At 59.1% G+C, this 15,733-nt stretch overlaps 3 protein-coding genes across 3 annotated transcripts; all 3 read left to right on the top strand.

Moving 5' to 3' along the window:
• Window positions 1–3,942: 3,942 nt before the first annotated feature.
• Window positions 3,943–5,973, top strand: JDV02_002230 (uncharacterized protein). Its single transcript, XM_047983235.1, has 2 exons — window positions 3,943–4,009; window positions 4,119–5,973. Exon 2 carries the CDS (start codon window positions 5,210–5,212, stop codon window positions 5,441–5,443), a length of 234 nt encoding a protein of 77 aa, XP_047839205.1. The 5' UTR covers window positions 3,943–4,009; window positions 4,119–5,209; the 3' UTR covers window positions 5,444–5,973.
• A 3,033-nt stretch (window positions 5,974–9,006) lies between these two features.
• On the top strand, window positions 9,007–11,269 carry JDV02_002229 (uncharacterized protein). Its single transcript, XM_047983234.1, has one exon. It carries the CDS (start codon window positions 9,448–9,450, stop codon window positions 10,966–10,968), a length of 1,521 nt encoding a protein of 506 aa, XP_047839204.1. The 5' UTR covers window positions 9,007–9,447; the 3' UTR covers window positions 10,969–11,269.
• Window positions 11,270–11,590: 321 nt separating this feature from the next.
• JDV02_002228 (uncharacterized protein) lies at window positions 11,591–14,750 on the top strand. Its single transcript, XM_047983233.1, has 3 exons — window positions 11,591–11,844; window positions 11,897–13,394; window positions 13,454–14,750. The coding sequence occupies exons 2-3, from the start codon at window positions 12,805–12,807 to the stop codon at window positions 14,583–14,585; spliced, it is 1,722 nt and encodes a 573-aa protein (XP_047839203.1). The 5' UTR covers window positions 11,591–11,844; window positions 11,897–12,804; the 3' UTR covers window positions 14,586–14,750.
• Window positions 14,751–15,733: the final 983 nt, after the last annotated feature.

Here is a 15,733-nt window from a genome sequence, read left to right as displayed (position 1 = left end):
CTTCGACAGGTACTCCATACATAGATAGATAGCACAGGTCGCTAAATATACAACAGCACAACTTACTTGGCACCCATTGTGTGGCGGCCCCTTGACACCATCCTAATAACACAGCCATGCCATGCCGGGACAACCGCTCGCGTGCTGAGCGACAGAAATCGGTGCTGATAACCTAATTGACCGAGATGGACCAGTGTTACGGGTGCTATTGTCGTGCGAGTTGGGCACGTCTATGCAATGGACTTGAATGCTTGGATGTCTTAAAGGGAGGGAGTCTGTGCCTGTGCCCTGTCCGCCTGCGATGTGTGGCTTTCCCCCGGTGCTTCCATCACGCTCGCGAGCGTTTTATTTGGCACGAGATGCACACAGCTCCGGCTTGTCCAGGTCAAGGTAAGTGCTTGCGGCGTCGTACGAAGCCTGACTGTTCGCATCTAGGGCATGCCTCGCGAGGAGGCTAGGTGGCTGGCATTCCTCGACTGCAAGACATGGCCATTGTTAGTGACCCCTCCAATATTATACAACTATACTTTCGTAGTTTGCTTCCTCATGGTCCAGGGCGTGGTGCGTCGTTGTTGTTTGTGCAGATGCTGGTCACGCCGACGAGAAAATGCCCAGGCGTCAGTCAATAGTCTCGTCTTGCGAGCCAGGATCACACGAACGTCCGACAAGAAAGAAAAGAAAAAAAGACCGTGGGAGGTTCGCGGTTGGCTAGAATCAATTCCTCCTTTCACACACGCCTGTGGATGCGCCATCAAACTGAAGGCGAGCCCAGCAACACGGACCGTCCTTGGTTTCACATCCTCCGCTCCCCCCCCGGTAGTTTGTGATGAGCTGGCTTGCTTCCCCACAAACCGCCCTGCCGTTGTGCCCCACAGGAAAATCTGGGGATCCGTGAGCTCGGGAACGGCGTGGACAGGCATCTGTCTGTCTGCGAGCGTGCATGCGTGCTTCTTAGGCTGCCATCGCCTTGCTTCTTTGTTCTATTCGCAAGTACTAGAGGAAGAAATGAGGTCGCGGCGTCATAGAGTTTCACCAATTCGCTGACCTGGAGTCTCTTCGCTCGGCCACGGGCTGCTAGGCAGGGATGGGACAGACTGGGAATGCCTTGCCTGGTTCAGGCAAGCAAAACAGAGGTTCTCTGACTCGCTGGCGGCGCGCGCGGACGTTGCGCCGCTTCCCACAAGTCCCTCGGAGCATGACACGCGATGTGCACTCACGGCCGAAATCAGGCAGCTCGGCGTGTCCGTCTCCTGCTTTCGAAACGTGGTAACACGCGCCAGGCTCCCCCGGTGGTCATCGCTGCCACGAGGCGACGAATTTCGCCTCGCAGCGGCCCGCCGCGGGCATGAGAATAGACATGCCGATGGTGTCATGACTTTGCATGCATTCACATGCACCGCTGACAACTGGAGCGGGGCTCATGGCCGCCTTGGAGCCGGAGGCGAGCCGCTCGTCCAGCAGGTGCGATCTCGGGTGCTGCCGGACGCGAGAAGGGCGATCTGCCGCTGCGGGTGATGCCACTCCTCGAGGAATTGGGACGATGATGAGACGGCCTCGGCTGCAGCATCCCAGGTGCTGTCGAAATGTGAAGATGATGAAGACTGGTGGAGACAGGAGCTGAGGAAGCGGCCTACCTTTGGGTACCCCTGTGCACGTAGCTGGCAGCCCCCCCCTTTTTTTTTTAATACACAGGGAGAGGGCAGGAGCCGGACAGCAGGCGCGACTGCCTGCAAAGTCTCACGTCCTGCAGCAAGTTCCACATGCCAGCCAGCAGCAACGACGAAAATATCGTGGGGAAGGAGGCCCCGACATTGATGAATGGGCCGCAACTACACGACGTCCGCCACCACTACTAACACCCCCCCCGATTTGCTCCCCCCCTCTCCTTTGTCCACTGTCTTGCGTGCGTGCTTGCTTGCTTGCTTCCGTCTCATTGTGATGCTTCGCCCCATATTGGCACTCGAGCCCGGAAAATGAGACTGCGGCACGGGTGCGCCTGCCAAGGCCTTCAGCCCGTTCAAGGCGAGTCAGTTCCAAAGCTCATCCAACCGACACCTTTTCTCCGTGCGCAGGCGGAACAGTCACAGTGGTGCCGGTGCGTCTTTGTTGCAGTGCTCTCACGTCCAGGCGTGCGGCGAAGCCCACGGGAAGGCACATCCATGCGAGCCATGGCCGCCGAAACCGATACTCCTAGGTCTGACAAAGATGGACCGGCCTACGTTTCTGGATCACTGTGGGCGAAATGCCTGTGCCTGGCGCTATCACCGACGGGGGATGGCGGCCAGGTTCCAGGGAAAGACGCTTGGCTCCTCGCGCGGTCCTCGAGCGCTACGTTGTATTCGCTCACGGCGGTGAGCAGTGATGAAAGGCTTATTACCTGGCCTGCATTGGAGCACGGCGAACCGGAACAGCGAGCAGGCAGGCATTTCGAGGCATCTCGACGCGGCCCAATCACCTCGCGCATCGCCGAGTCGGCGAGAGCTCGGTTTGCACGAGTCCTCTGCCCTACCCGGCTGCGACGGCTCCATGGTCCGTTATCGCATAGCACACGCAGTGCAGTAAATTATCCGTCTTGCCGCTGTGGCACCCAGTCGGCCACGCCGTCAGCAGTCCAGTCCGGTCTTCGCTTCCCAATCGACGAGGTTTCGGCAGCTCAGCACGCCTGGACCAGGGATGCCCAGAGGCCGGTTGGGTGCTCGGCAGAGAGACAGACAGACAGACAGAGAAAGAGCGCGACCACACGACACGTTGCCTTTATCGAACAAAGTCCTGGCAGGCACCGAACTTCTTGTTCGGGACGTTGGAGTGTTGCCCCAACACTCGACGTGGCCTAGCGTAGCCTCGGAACCGGCGTGTTGGTCGGCCCACGCTGGGGTGCTGACGGTTCCGGCTCGCAGGTTTGGGGTTCCGTCAGCTTCTCGAAGCCTGTCAAACCAGCCGACGGCTCTGCTCCTTCCTTCTCAGGCGCGCACATTTCTCTTCCAACGATTGCTGAGCCGGCGGCCTTGGGTGACTTTCGTCGGACCACCCAGCTTGACATGACTGATGCGCCGGGAGGGCATTGATTCATGGCGGGCTCCCCCAACAGCTGCAGCCTTGGATGTTCATCTGTCCTTTGCCAGCTGTAATTAAGTACAGCGCGGTGCAGGAGGTGCCAGAATCGGGCACGGCAGGGCAGACAGTGTAAGGTTCCCACGATGGACCCCAGGCGCCGCCAAGTGGCCGAGGGGGGGCGTGTCTAGACTCTGAGCGCCAGGCTTGTGTTGCTCGTGGTGATGCACACCCCAGGGACGGACACTTCCCCTTTCCGCCCACGTCTTGCTTGGCCCCGCGATGCGGGCTGGCGGACAAACAGCCAGCCCATGGGGAGGGGAGGGGAGGGGGGTGTGGTTGCGCAAAGCTCCTGTTCCTGCTTTCTTTCTTGTTCCAACTTGTGCTGCTGTTACTGTTGCGCCTGTTCATGACGGTTGGCTAGCTGACTGACTGGCTGGCTAGCTGGCTGCTGGCAGCCACCAGCGGGGGGCGTGGGTGACCACCGGTATGCGGTGGATCATCCATCAAGCCAGCAGATGGATGGACGATTTCAGCAGCATCCAGCAAAGGTCGAGGGTTCCTGTCCTGGCCCTGGTCTCTAACAGCGCAATCCGCGGGCCTGCTCCCGGCTGCTGGCGTGGGGCAAGCGGACAGACAGGCACGCACGTTGTCTCTTGTCTCCCCCGGGATTTGCCCGCCTTGGGACCGGTTTGATGCTCTCGTCGCATTTTATTGCAATGCCATGCGCTGCGCCCTGGCTTGTGAATGCCACGAGTCTCTCTCGGGGCACCCAAGGGGCCGCACTGCGTACCTCCCGTCACGTCGCGTCCCGTCTCACAGGGAGGGAGGGCTTGCTTCCACTGACTGACTGAATGCTGTGCGAGGGCTCGCACGCCTCGGACAGGCCAGGGCAGGGAGGAAGTACCGTAACTACCACAAGCGCCTTCGAGCTCCCCGAGCTGTTGCATGCTGTGCTGTACGCCCCCACCCCCCAGGCAAGGCCAGGCCCCAGGTCTGAGCCCAAGCCCAAGCCCATGCCCATGCCCATGCCCAAACCTGCCAGGCACTAACTTGAGGAAGGGAAGGGATACGAAAAGGTAAGGTGCTACGTACTCCGTACGTGGGGATTAGGTTGGATGGCCTTGCGTCTTCATTGTCCGACAAAAGGGACCTGCCCTTGGTACCTACCTTTGGTAGTACTATCTCACACGGCCGGCCCGTCCGCCTCGGCTCCTTCTGCTGCTCCCAAGTCACTTCGTAGGGAGCTACCTAGGTAAGTAGTTGGTAGCCGACTTGGGTTTATATCACCTCGCCTCGCCTCGCCCTTTCTTGCCCCAACATTTTCTTCTTTCCTTTCCTTCATTCTTCCCATCCCGTCACGAAGCGAGCCTTACTTAGCCAGAGCCTTTGCTGGTCAACCTCGTCGTACCTACAGCAGGCACCAACCCTCGACGCTTGCTCGACTCCCTTGACTACCTTACATTAGCAGCAACAACAACAACAACAACAACAAGTAGCTTTACACAGTCGTTCCACCTCGCCCTCGGCAACCCACCGCACCCACGCCTCTCCACTGAATCATCGACGCTGCCCAAAATCCTGGGAACCCGGCACCCGGTCCGATCCAACGCGCCGACAACCAGGGGGAAAAGAAACTGGAGTTGTTACTGTGGACCGCGGAGAAAGCCGTCTCCTTCACTTGTCGCTGCCGCTGCCGCTGCCACTGCCACCATCGCCTGCCGACTACTGCTCGCACTGCATTGACCGACAAAAGCCCGACCAGGGAAACCTGTTCTGCGCTGCCTCACTCATCACTGCCACGACCCAGGGCTCCATCCGCTTCCCCACATATTTACGCAAGCTCTCTCGTCTCCCCTTTCTCCCCATCTCCCAGGCAAAAGCCAGTCCAGCTGCTTGCTTGCTCGCTCGCAAACGCCGTTGGGTTTCCTGCCTGCAGCATTAACTACCCTTCGTACCATTTAAGAAGAGCCCGACCCGTCGACAGTTGACACTCGGACATCGAAGTCAGCCTCCCTGTATCGCTGCGACACCTCTACTCCGTGCATCCTCACGACCACCTCGCGACTTACACACGACAACCGTTCTCCTGCCGCCTATAACAGACTCAACGCTCACCGCCCACCACCCAGCACAGCCACAACACATATTCCGCGAGATGCCGAGTCCTCAGGTCGCCGCTCCCATCGCCATGTCGTCGCAGAGGAATAACCTCCGACTCATGACGTCGCAAGATCTCTACGCCAGCCTCAACGCCACGCTCGGCACCGTTCGCCCGTCGACACCCGTCCGCCACATCAAGCAGGACGACTACACAGTCCCTGCGCCGCCCCCTCCCAGCCCCGTCAGCTTCCGATCGTCTGAGCACTGGCACGCCCCGTCCCGCCGCTGAGCTGCGAGTCTGTCCACACTACGACAACATAGCCGCAGAGTCTACTTGCAACCCCCCCCCCTTTTTTTTTTCGTACAGCTAGCGTTCAGACTCGCGGGCTCTTGTTTCAAACGTTGCCTCTCTATTCTCTTTTGGCTCCTTGATCTTTTTCCACGACACAACTCATGGCGTTACGGCGGGGGCGGGCGGAATCCAGACCACGGTTCAGACTGGGGAGGGCATTAATGGAGGGCCAGGTTGCCCAAGGGGGCCAAGAGCGAACAAGGTGACAAAATCTGGGCATTCACTGCACATTGGGGGCGCTGGGACTAGGGAAACTTGGGACTGGGGAGTACAAAACCAGGAGAACTTTTTAGGCTTTGCTTTTGAAGTTTGACCACCTGCTACCTGCAAGGGAATTGGGATGTCTGTTTTTGTTTCTGTCCCTTTGTATTACAGGACGCGCCAGATGTGCGCAGCAACAGTGACTCGCGGGGCGAATGAGAAGCATAAATGATGAACCGATGCGACGCGGGAGAGCCCGTTGTGTCTGTGTGTCTGCTCCATGCAGTAGTATTGTTGTGTGTGATGCGACAGGGCCCTGAGGCGGGCGGCCCTTCTTTTTTTTTTTTTTTTGGTCACTGACGGCTTGCCGGCCGGGTTTGCGTGCCTAGATGCTTGGCCCTACTTGGCTATACTGTGTGTCTATGTGCGTCGATGCGAGAACGAAACAAGACGGCAATTCGAGACGGAGCTGAGCGGCCGGATGAAAGGGGGGAGGGTTACACGAGTGACATCCTTTTGCTTCCCCTCTCGCATATTATTGTCCGTCCAGTCGAGCTAAGTCAGCTACGAAGCTAAGGGGTGTAAGAAGGGTACCTTAGGTAGGTAGGCACTAGGTAGGTATGTGTGGAACTAAGGTAGGGTAGGTATGTCAGGTAGTTAGGTGCCTGAGCCACGGAAGCGGGCTGGACGGGCCATCGGGTCGTCGATGGGCAGGCATGAGTGCAAGGGGAGGGGAGAGGGGGGAGGGGGGAGAGAGTCGCAAGTACGTGCTTCGTACCGTCATATCGGGCAGCACTTGGAGCCGTGCGCGAGGTGCTACCTATAGTAGCAGTAGATGGGAATATAAAAGTACGTCAAAGAGGCATGTACGAACTGTAAGGTAGGTGGTTAGCATGCATGTAAAGCGAGGTTGCACACGCGGCAGAACATTAGAAGCTGATGACGAGCAGCAGCAGCAGCACGCCCACCCCGTCCAAGTGGCACGGCATATACATGGAAACTCAAGGTACGTACGTAGCAGAGCCGGGCGGGAGAGAGAGCCAGGGTACCAAATACGGATAGTACAGCACGTAAGGTACGTACTATACACACGTATGTAGCTTGAATGAATGAAGAAGGGTGTGTGTGTGGTGAGGTGGACGTGGTGCGGGGCCTTGAGCTGGCCCGGCGGCAGGCCGGCCGGCCGGTCAGCCAGCCGGGACTTTGTGCTGCCCCCATATACCATTACGCTTTTCGTCGGCCCCCCTCCCCTTGGATCTCATGCTTTATCGCTGTGTCCGTGCCTGCATGCGTGCATGTTACATTGTCCGCGTCCCTTGTTGCGCATCATCCCGCTAGGGGTTCTGAGGCGGGGGCTGGACAGGCGGGCGATGCATCGTAGCTGCAGCGGGTAGCTCTACTCCCGCCTGCACGCGGCAGTAGGGAGGGGCGGAAGAGAGCAGAGTACAACGGCGACGATCACGGATGAGGAGGAGGAGGACAGGTTTGGGGGTTAAGAAGAGGAAGAAGGAGGAGGAGGAGGAGGAAGACAAAGACGGAAGAGGCGGGGTGGCGACCAAACAGGGCTGGCGATTGGGAAAGACAAAGAGCGGTGTATCGTGCATGGCAGCCGGGACCTTGTCCGTTTGGAGGTGGTTGTTGTAGATCTTGTTTTTGCCCTCAGTCTTTTCACGCTACGGCATCATGAAAGTAAGAAAGGGAAGAGAGAAAAAAGAAGGCTCAGCTACGTGCTTGGTGGTTTTCTTCATCACCCCTGCTCCGATTGTTCTCTTAGTCAGGTCCTGCAGCGATGCAACACTCTTTTAGTGCAGCTCGACGGGCGACTTTGGGGTCTACTTCTTCTTATTACGAGGAGCGTGCATGCATCTCAGTGTTTGGTGCGAAGAAAGATGTGTAGCAGTAGTGGTAGTAGTATCCGTAAGACTGGTATAAGCCGTGCTCGACGACGGGGGTGGCCTGGCGAGGGAAGGGAGGTGGTGGAGGAGGGCGGGAAGGCGGGAGCCTGCCGGTTTCCCTTGAGTCGAAGCCAAAAACCCGTTGGCTGCCAGAGCACAAGGAAAGGGGGGGGTTCTTTTCTTTGGGACGGACGTGTCGAAACTGACTGTTTCGTTCGCATGCGTTTATTCTACTACACCACCTTGGGGGGCTGAGTCTTGTGCTAGGGCGTTGGAGGGCCGTGTAATGGCGAAGGCGGGGTTGAGAAAAGTAATAACAGTGTTCAGATACGTAGTAAGTCAGTACTACATAGCATATCAAGTAACTTACCTTAGTTACTAGTACCTAAGGTTCTAACTGTACAAGGACGGGCGGATGGATGGACGGACAGACGCGGGGCAAGCGGTTGAGGTTCGTCAAAACGGCGCTGCCACGTGTAAGTGGCTTGCCTTGTGTTTGCGTGTGTGCGCGGAAGGGCTGCGCTACACCACCATCGGCTCCAGTTGCTGCTGGCTGCTGCTGGTGCTGGCTGCTGCTGGTGCTTTGATGGGCTGCACAGTTAATTTGGCGTTGCCGTTCCTGCTTACCGCTCGTCGTTGCGCGGTGCCGCCGTCATCTCGTGGGGGGTGGGAGGAGGGCAACACAGACGCGGAAGGACGGACACGCACAGCGGCGGTGCTTTGTTCCTTGATCGTTTGTCGCTCGGCAATCTCGCCTGCGCTCTGTGTGTGTGTGTGTACGTGCGGGGGGGCGGTTGCGGATGGACGGCGATGGAAGTGTGCAGTGTATCTACAAGTACTTACTGATAGTGTCTGTGTGTGTGTCTTCCTCCTTCGCACAATGTACGATGTGGCTCGTACACGCCACACATTCAAGATCCTCTCTTCCTCCTCCTCATGCAGGCACCGGGAGCAGCCTGTGTCCTGTCGTGTGCGCGAGCGCGATAAGTCGCGTGCCGTGCCTCGTGAGAGCTCTCAGTCCACGACAACGTCTCGCGATGCACGAAGAGCTGCCTCCGGCACGCAGAGTCGGCACAAAAGCTCGGTGGCCTCCATCTTGTCCAAGGGGGTGCTACGTACTGCACGTGCACTGTACATGGAACTGCACGCGGAGATGCTGCCCTGTAAATCAATCACTGAATCTGTCCGCTGGGCGGCTATGAGTCGACAGTGCCTGGCGGACTGGATGGCCCCCCCCCCCCAAAAAAAGGAGCCCACTTTACGCGAACACCACGCGTGGAGGCGCCCACCAAAAACGGGCTCGCCTCCCAAAAAACGCGTCCCCAACGCGTCAAGCTCCTCCCCCCTGTCCAACCTCCTGCGCGCCGCCCCGCGCAAGCCAGCCCATTTCGACTAGCCGCCCACCCGTTGTCTCGAGCAACTGCTCGACTCCATTCCATCCGTCACCTCCTTGTACAGTTGTAGCACCAGAGCAACTCTCTGCCTGGTTCCTCCTGCACGTTCAACGCTCCCCCCAAGACAAACGCCGGCGGCGACGACTTCCCTTTTTTTTTTCCGGTCCCCCTGCGCAACTTGAAACTCTTGACATCGTTGCTTCTTTCCCTTTGACACCACACCGCGCCTCGCATCAAACGCTCCTGCTACGCCTCTGAGCAGAGCTTTCCGACTCGCTACAACGGCTCCGAGCTAGTTTGCACGTCGGCCGAGGGCTTGGCTTCGCGAGGGAGGCGTTGCCCGTCCGTCGACCGCAGCGACGACTCGCTGCTTCCCCGCCCGCACCGAGTCCGATCAGGGCATCCACGAGAGCTCACCTGCCATTTTGTGCCTGGGAATCGCGAGCGCACCATGCCTCGACCCGCCAAGAGACGGCACGCCGCGGCGGCAGCCCCGGTCTCCCCACCCATCAGCTCCTTCACGCGCGTCTCCAAGTCCCAGGTCGCTCCCGACCCGTCGCTGAAGAAGGCCCAAGTCGAGGCCCCGGTCCCTGCCAGCAGCCGCAAGAGAAAGGCCGCGTCCTTTGAGGAGCTGGAGCAGGAGCAGGAGCCCAGCCTGACGCGACGCACCGTGTCGTTCCCGCCGAGCAGCAGCGACGACGAGGAGGCACCCACGCCGCGCAAGCGTGCCTGTCGACGTACCGAAGACCCCGACGCCCGCCGCGCCCCGGTCAAGCCCACGGTCGTCAAGGGCAAGCGCGTCGCCAAGGCGGCACCTTCGAGGGCGCAGACCGCACACCGTCCCAGCGAGACGACCATCCTCGCGACGACGCGGCGGCAGGAGAAGACGGTACAGACCAAGATCGACGTCGCATACAGCAAGCGAGTCAACAAGGCCAAGAGCGAGGACAAGCAGGCGACACCCTTGCCACCTCATCTCGCGGACCTGGTCAGCCTGAACAAGGTCTTTCTCAAGACGGTCACCCTTCAGATCGCCCACAGCGGCAGCAACGCGCCCGTCGACCTTCGCACCATCTCTCCCCAGATTGCCCGCACCTGGGGCAAGAGGCAGGTCACCGTCGAAGACATCCGCCGGTGCATCGCCATACAGTCGCATGCGAGTCCCGCCACAACTACGACATCTACAGCCCCCACGACGTGCTCCCCGTTCATCGTGTCCGACTATGGCAGGGGCAGGGTCTGCGTGGAGCTCGCCCCCGGTCACAATGGCCTAGCAATCAACGAGGACCGCCTCAACCGGCTGTTCGAGGCCAACCTGCGCGCCCTCTGCGCCGAGCGTGCCGTCGACGACATGGCCGACGTGGACGTGCCGCTGGCGAGTCTCTCCCTCGCCGAACTACCGCAGGCGGCCATCGCCGATATGGGCGCCTCGGCGAGAGTCAACCCGATGCTCAGCAAAGGCCACCGAGCGCTGGCGGACCTGCGCGGCGGCATCCTCGCCAAGCAGCAGGAGAGAGAGGCCAAGCAGCAGCAGGCCGCAGCGAGCAGCTCGGCGACCACCAACGCAAACGGCCCCAAGATGAGCCTGCTGGACCGCCTCCGCCTCAAGCAGGCGGCCAAGACCAACGAGGCCGCGCCGCCGTCGGGCCCCGAGCTGCAGCGCCGGGCCGCGCTCAACCGCGTCGCCGACGTGGCCGCCACCATCTCCATGCTCAGCCTCTCGAACCCGCTGTCGCTGCCCCGGCAGGCCTTCACCATGGCCGCCATTCTGGAGAAGCTCAAGGACTCGCTCCGCGTGCCCGTCTCGCGGGAGGAGGGCACCGCCTGCGTGCGGCTCATTGCCAGCGAGGTGGCACCCGAGTGGTTGCGCGTAGTTACCATTGGGGGGCGGGAGAACGTGGTGGTGCAGAGGAACGGCCAGCCTGTCGATCGGGTTATTCACGAGCGCGTACAGAAGCTTCTGGCGGGCTGAGAGGGCTTCGTTTTACGGTTGGGGTTGATGACTGGATTGTTATTGGCGACTTGGACGAGGCCGGGGTAGGACACCACGGATTCAGGGGCTGTCTGTTTGCGCGTTGAAGCAGCTCCGGCTTGCGCGCTTTGGGGAGCATGGTGTTGGCGTTTATCCTGGAAAGGGGCATGAATTGGCGTTCATGGGCATGACTGTTGGATGAGACGGCTAGCTTTGGCAGTCTGATGATGAGCAAGCGCTGTCACTGTACGGAGTAGGATATAGAATTTCACCCATGCCCGTTGCTGCACTTGAAGCCGCGAATACATGCGCAACGTAATACCCGTGACCTCAACGCTGGCGGTGTGCCCGACGTTGTTATGGTTTTTGTCCATCTCCTTCACCTGGCTTGCGATATTAAAGTGATAACCTGTATGGATGGCGTGGACGGCGTAACGGAGACTCCGCGGAATACATGGGGCGCGCGAGGCCTCACCTCCGACTATCGGCGGCATACCCATGTTCTTGGTACGAAGTTTGTTAAAAACCCCATGGGTGCAGCGACGCCTTCCCAATGCGTTCTTACCGGTGCTGGTTTCCGTTGGGCTGCTTGATGAACTTAGTCACTAGAACTCAGCCCGCCCTGACACTGGTCAGTCTTCGTCGTGGGCGGCAATGCGACCTTACTCGCGGGAGCGAGCCAGACGCAGAGCCAACGAGCAACCATGCATCCGCGCCGCAACGCAACACAGCAGCAGCCGCCGCCCCAAATGTCTACTGAACTGTTTCCGACTCCAAGCTGGTCGACCTCGTTGGCACCACAAGGGACGATATGCGGCGTGTAATCGAGGCCCAAGTTGAATCATCGCTACAAAGTTCGTCGGCGTACTAACGTTGGTAGATCCGCCTCGCTGCATAGGGTAGTGGCCCAGCTGACTTTTAGCAGCAGAGCCGAACCTCGGCATGTGTCTCGATCGACATGCTCAGGCTGGACGGCACTAAAGTTACTACGCAGTACATACCTTACATGCGTGCGTACTTCGTAACGCGCCGCGGGTATCGCCCGGACATCGACCGAACCCGGCCGTAGTCCGGCGTACACGGTAGCTGACGAGGTTCGGCGTCTCGCGTCGAGTAACCGGGCGTTGACACTATGCATGTCCCAGTATTCCTTCTTCTTGCTCCGGACGGGGCACCGGAGCAGGAAAACCACGCAAGCTAACAGTCAAAAACATGGCCCGGCATGCGTCCAAGGCGCGCCGTTGTCGCTCGACCCAAAGAGTCACGTCGCAACCTTCAAGTCGGCATTGACAGCCCGCGGCCCAATGCGGCGCCTGCGATATGTGGGTGCGAGCGAGCGCCGGAGCGCACATCGGCCGGGAGGAGCAAGAGGGAAAAGATGGGGCAGGCCGGGCCGATCGTGCCAAGGAGGCCCAAGAAACGATTGCCCGACCCGTTCGTTGGTCCGGAGGAGAGGAGACCCCCCAGGCCGGCCTACTTCGTCCTTCCCAAGTTAGTTGCAGACGAGAGGGGCCAAGTGCTTGGATCGGCCATCGGGACGACGTGGTCCGGGCCGTTGCAGAAGGGGACTCTGCCAAAGTGACGCCGGAATCATCCTCTTCTGTTCGACATGCTCGTTGTGTATTTGCCCAGTCCAACCCAGGCTCTCCTGTGTTTAGACGGCAACCCCCAAGAAGCCCAACTGCAGACAGCGCTCCAATGAGGTTGGGCAGATCGTTCCGGATCTTTGTCCACTTCATATTTGACCCCTTTTGAGAATACCGCAACTCAGCACGGCGTCGTCTTCCGCAATTTGCCTTTGCATGGGCAGCCGTCCGAGAGTATTCTGCGCCGGCCATGGCCACGAAACCGAACGACGCCGAGGCGGTGCCTGCCAACCGTCCACCAACATCGTACACTGAGGACGACGGCCATGACGGGGACAAAATCGAGCCTTTTCACCAAGCACCCGGTGTTGAAGCCTATCGGTCAGCGTCACACGTGTCTGGACCAGACCCCTTCCACCACAATGCCGATGGCCCAGCTCCCGACACCGACGAGGCAAACGAGATGTACGACCGCCTTGGTGCACACCGCAAAAGCATCATTGTCGCCGTCTGCTCCTTCTGCGCCTTCCTCTCGCCCATGTCCAGCACCAGCATTCTGGCCGCTACCCCCGAAGTGGCCGCCGAGTACCACACTACCGGCTCCATCATCAACGTCAGCAACGCCGGCTACATGGTCTTCATGGGCATATCCCCCGTTGTCTGGGGACCCATGAGCGAGGTTTTCGGCCGCCGGCCCGTTTTGATGCTGACAGCTGTGCTCTTCTTCTTCCTCAGCTTGGCCACAGCCCTGGCCCCGAACCTGGCCTCCTTTTTCGTCTTTCGTGCCGCTTCCGCTTTCGAGGGGACCTCCTTCATTCTTCTTGGCGCGGCTTGTCTTGGGTAAGCACCTTTTGGCCTGCAAAGACTGCGGCTCCCCCGGACTGACCATGAGGACACAGAGACATCTATCGTCCAACTGAGCGTGGTACCGCCGTTGGATGGTTTTTGTCGGGAACGCTCGTCGGGCCGGCATTCGGACCATTCATTGGTGGTATCATCGTAACGTATGCATCATGGAGATCCATCTTTTGGCTGCAGACGGCCCTCTCGGGAACAGCAGTGCTCGGAGTCTTCTTTCTAGTTCCGGAGACGATCCACCATAGGAAGTACGCCGACCTAGAAGGCTACTCGGCGCCGGATAGGATGAAGGCGTTGCTGAGCATGATTAACCCCATCAGACCACTGAGGCTATTCCGGTACTGGAACCAGGTGCTCGTGGCCTGTGGCAGCTCCTCGCTGGTGTGGAACATGTACAGCTTGCTGACGCCCATCCGCTACGTGTTGAACCCGCGATTCCACCTTGAATCGCCTCTGCTCTCGGGTCTGTTTTATCTGGCTCCGGGATGCGGGTACATCCTAGGTACCTTCGTGGGAGGGCGGTGGGCAGACAGAACCGTGCGTGTGTGGATCAAGAAGCGCAATGGAGTGCGTGTTCCTGAGGACAGGCTGCGATCTGCGGTACCGTTCATGGGCATCTTGATGCCTGCGTGTATCCTCATATATGGCTGGGCGGTAGACAAGGCCGTCGGGGGCATCCCTCTACCCGTCATTGTGCTCTTTCTCCAGGGCGTCGGACAGCTCTTCTGTTTTCCTTCGCTCAACACATACTGCCTCGATGTCATGCCGGGCCAGGGAGCCGAGGTAACTGCCGCCAACTACTTTGTGCGGTACTTGGCCGGCTGTCTGGGTACAGCTGTGGTTCTCCCCGCCATCGAGGGCGTCGGCGTAGGCTGGTTTCAGACCATCTCTGCCCTTTTCCTAGTTGCCTCAACCGTCGGGGTCATGGCTGCAATTCGCTGGGGGGAATCGTGGAGGAAGGCAACCGACACGAAGATGGCGCGGCAAAGAATGCGGAAAAGCCAGCTGACCCGGAGTGCATCGCCGATGACAGGCGTCGGCGACGTAGCAGCAGTGTCTGACAAGGAGAAAGAAGAGACGGATACGGACATGTGTGTTGCTGGGAATGAGGAGGCGGCCCAGGTGAGAGCCAGTCGTCGCAAGCCGGGAGCACCGCCTGAGAAGAGCTTGTAACCAGAGTGGCCAACCAGGTCAACTCGCTGCTTGAAGGTATTCTGCTTTACCCTGCATCGCGATTTCCTCGGCGCTAAGAAATGCGGATGCATGGCTTGATGGCAGATGAGCAGGATGTGTACCAGGGAAAGTAACATCTGGATTGAAGCTCCAGTTGTGGAGGTGTGCCGAAGACAATTGCCATGTCTTAGTTAGGCGCATGGCCAAGTTGCATGCCAATAGAATGAGAGGTTGGAATCCGATCGCCGCACCTCCGTGAATCATTGTGTGCATCTCTTTGAGGGCTCAACCTCGCGGCCCTCACTTGAGAGAGTCTCTTGTGGCTGGCTAGCTGAGGAGAGGCCGAGTGCTACCGTGTCCATTGGCGACAATACATGTACCTGAAGATATTCTTTCATCGGGAATAAGTCAGCAGCATCACGACAAGCTGGAGACGCTCTGCCAAGCATGATTACCGGTCTTCTGACTGTGCGAGACGGGCAAAACAGGCAGGAGCAATATGATAAAGTTTGTGCCGAAACAGTCGTCGCATTGCAGTAGTTCCGACGACGTGCAGATCAACTACTTTTCCGTATTTGATGGATCACTGGATCCTGTTTCGCTTTCGGAGCATTTGCCCGTCCGTGTCGCTTCAGCAGTCGGTTCATCTGGTTCGTGAGAAGAGTCGTCAAGGGGTGGTGGCCTCGGTTTGATCGTCATTGAAGTTTCCCGACCTGCTTTGCCGCGTATGTTGGCGAGTGAGGGATTCCCTGCTGAGGGCGCCCCTTAGGAGTTGCAGCTTGATGAGTCGACCAAGTGCGAGCGGAATGGTTTCGCCTCTTGCCCTTGTAAGTTGTAACAGATGGCGCGACCCGGTGTGTGGAGGCCCACTGTTGGGTTGGGGCCAGCACCACAGGGTTGGATGTCATACACTGACGTGGGCCCGGCGTGAGAATATTCGTCGGAGACTGGAATGCAGCGGCGATTTGCCCGTAACGAACTGGAGCGAGTGATGAGGCATGTCTGACTGGTGACTGGCTGTCGTCGTTCCTTGCCTTGCCACGCGGCTTCCGGCTCTCCACGTCTGCACGTACCCGACTGCTACTCCTAACGTTACCAAGCGGCTGCCCCTGGCCTTGAGTGTGGATACACCAGCGGGAGCGGCGGCT

The sequence above is a fragment of the Purpureocillium takamizusanense genome, chromosome 2 (assembly GCF_022605165.1).
Source record: "Purpureocillium takamizusanense chromosome 2, complete sequence".
Taxonomy (NCBI): Eukaryota; Fungi; Ascomycota; class Sordariomycetes; order Hypocreales; family Ophiocordycipitaceae; genus Purpureocillium; species Purpureocillium takamizusanense.
Note: the sequence above shows the minus strand (reverse complement) of the source record. Positions and strands in the feature narration are given on the sequence as shown.

Bases quoted from the DNA above. Each gene is read 5' to 3' on its own strand.
- JDV02_002230 (XM_047983235.1), top strand. From the start codon at position 5,210: ATGCCGAGTCCTCAGGTCGCCGCTCCCATCGCCATGTCGTCGCAGAGG.
- JDV02_002229 (XM_047983234.1), top strand. From the start codon at position 9,448: ATGCCTCGACCCGCCAAGAGACGGCACGCCGCGGCGGCAGCCCCGGTC.
- JDV02_002228 (XM_047983233.1), top strand. From the start codon at position 12,805: ATGGCCACGAAACCGAACGACGCCGAGGCGGTGCCTGCCAACCGTCCA. The intron at 13,395-13,453 runs GTAAGCACCTTT...ATGAGGACACAG, and splicing joins CTTGGCGCGGCTTGTCTTGG to AGACATCTATCGTCCAACTG.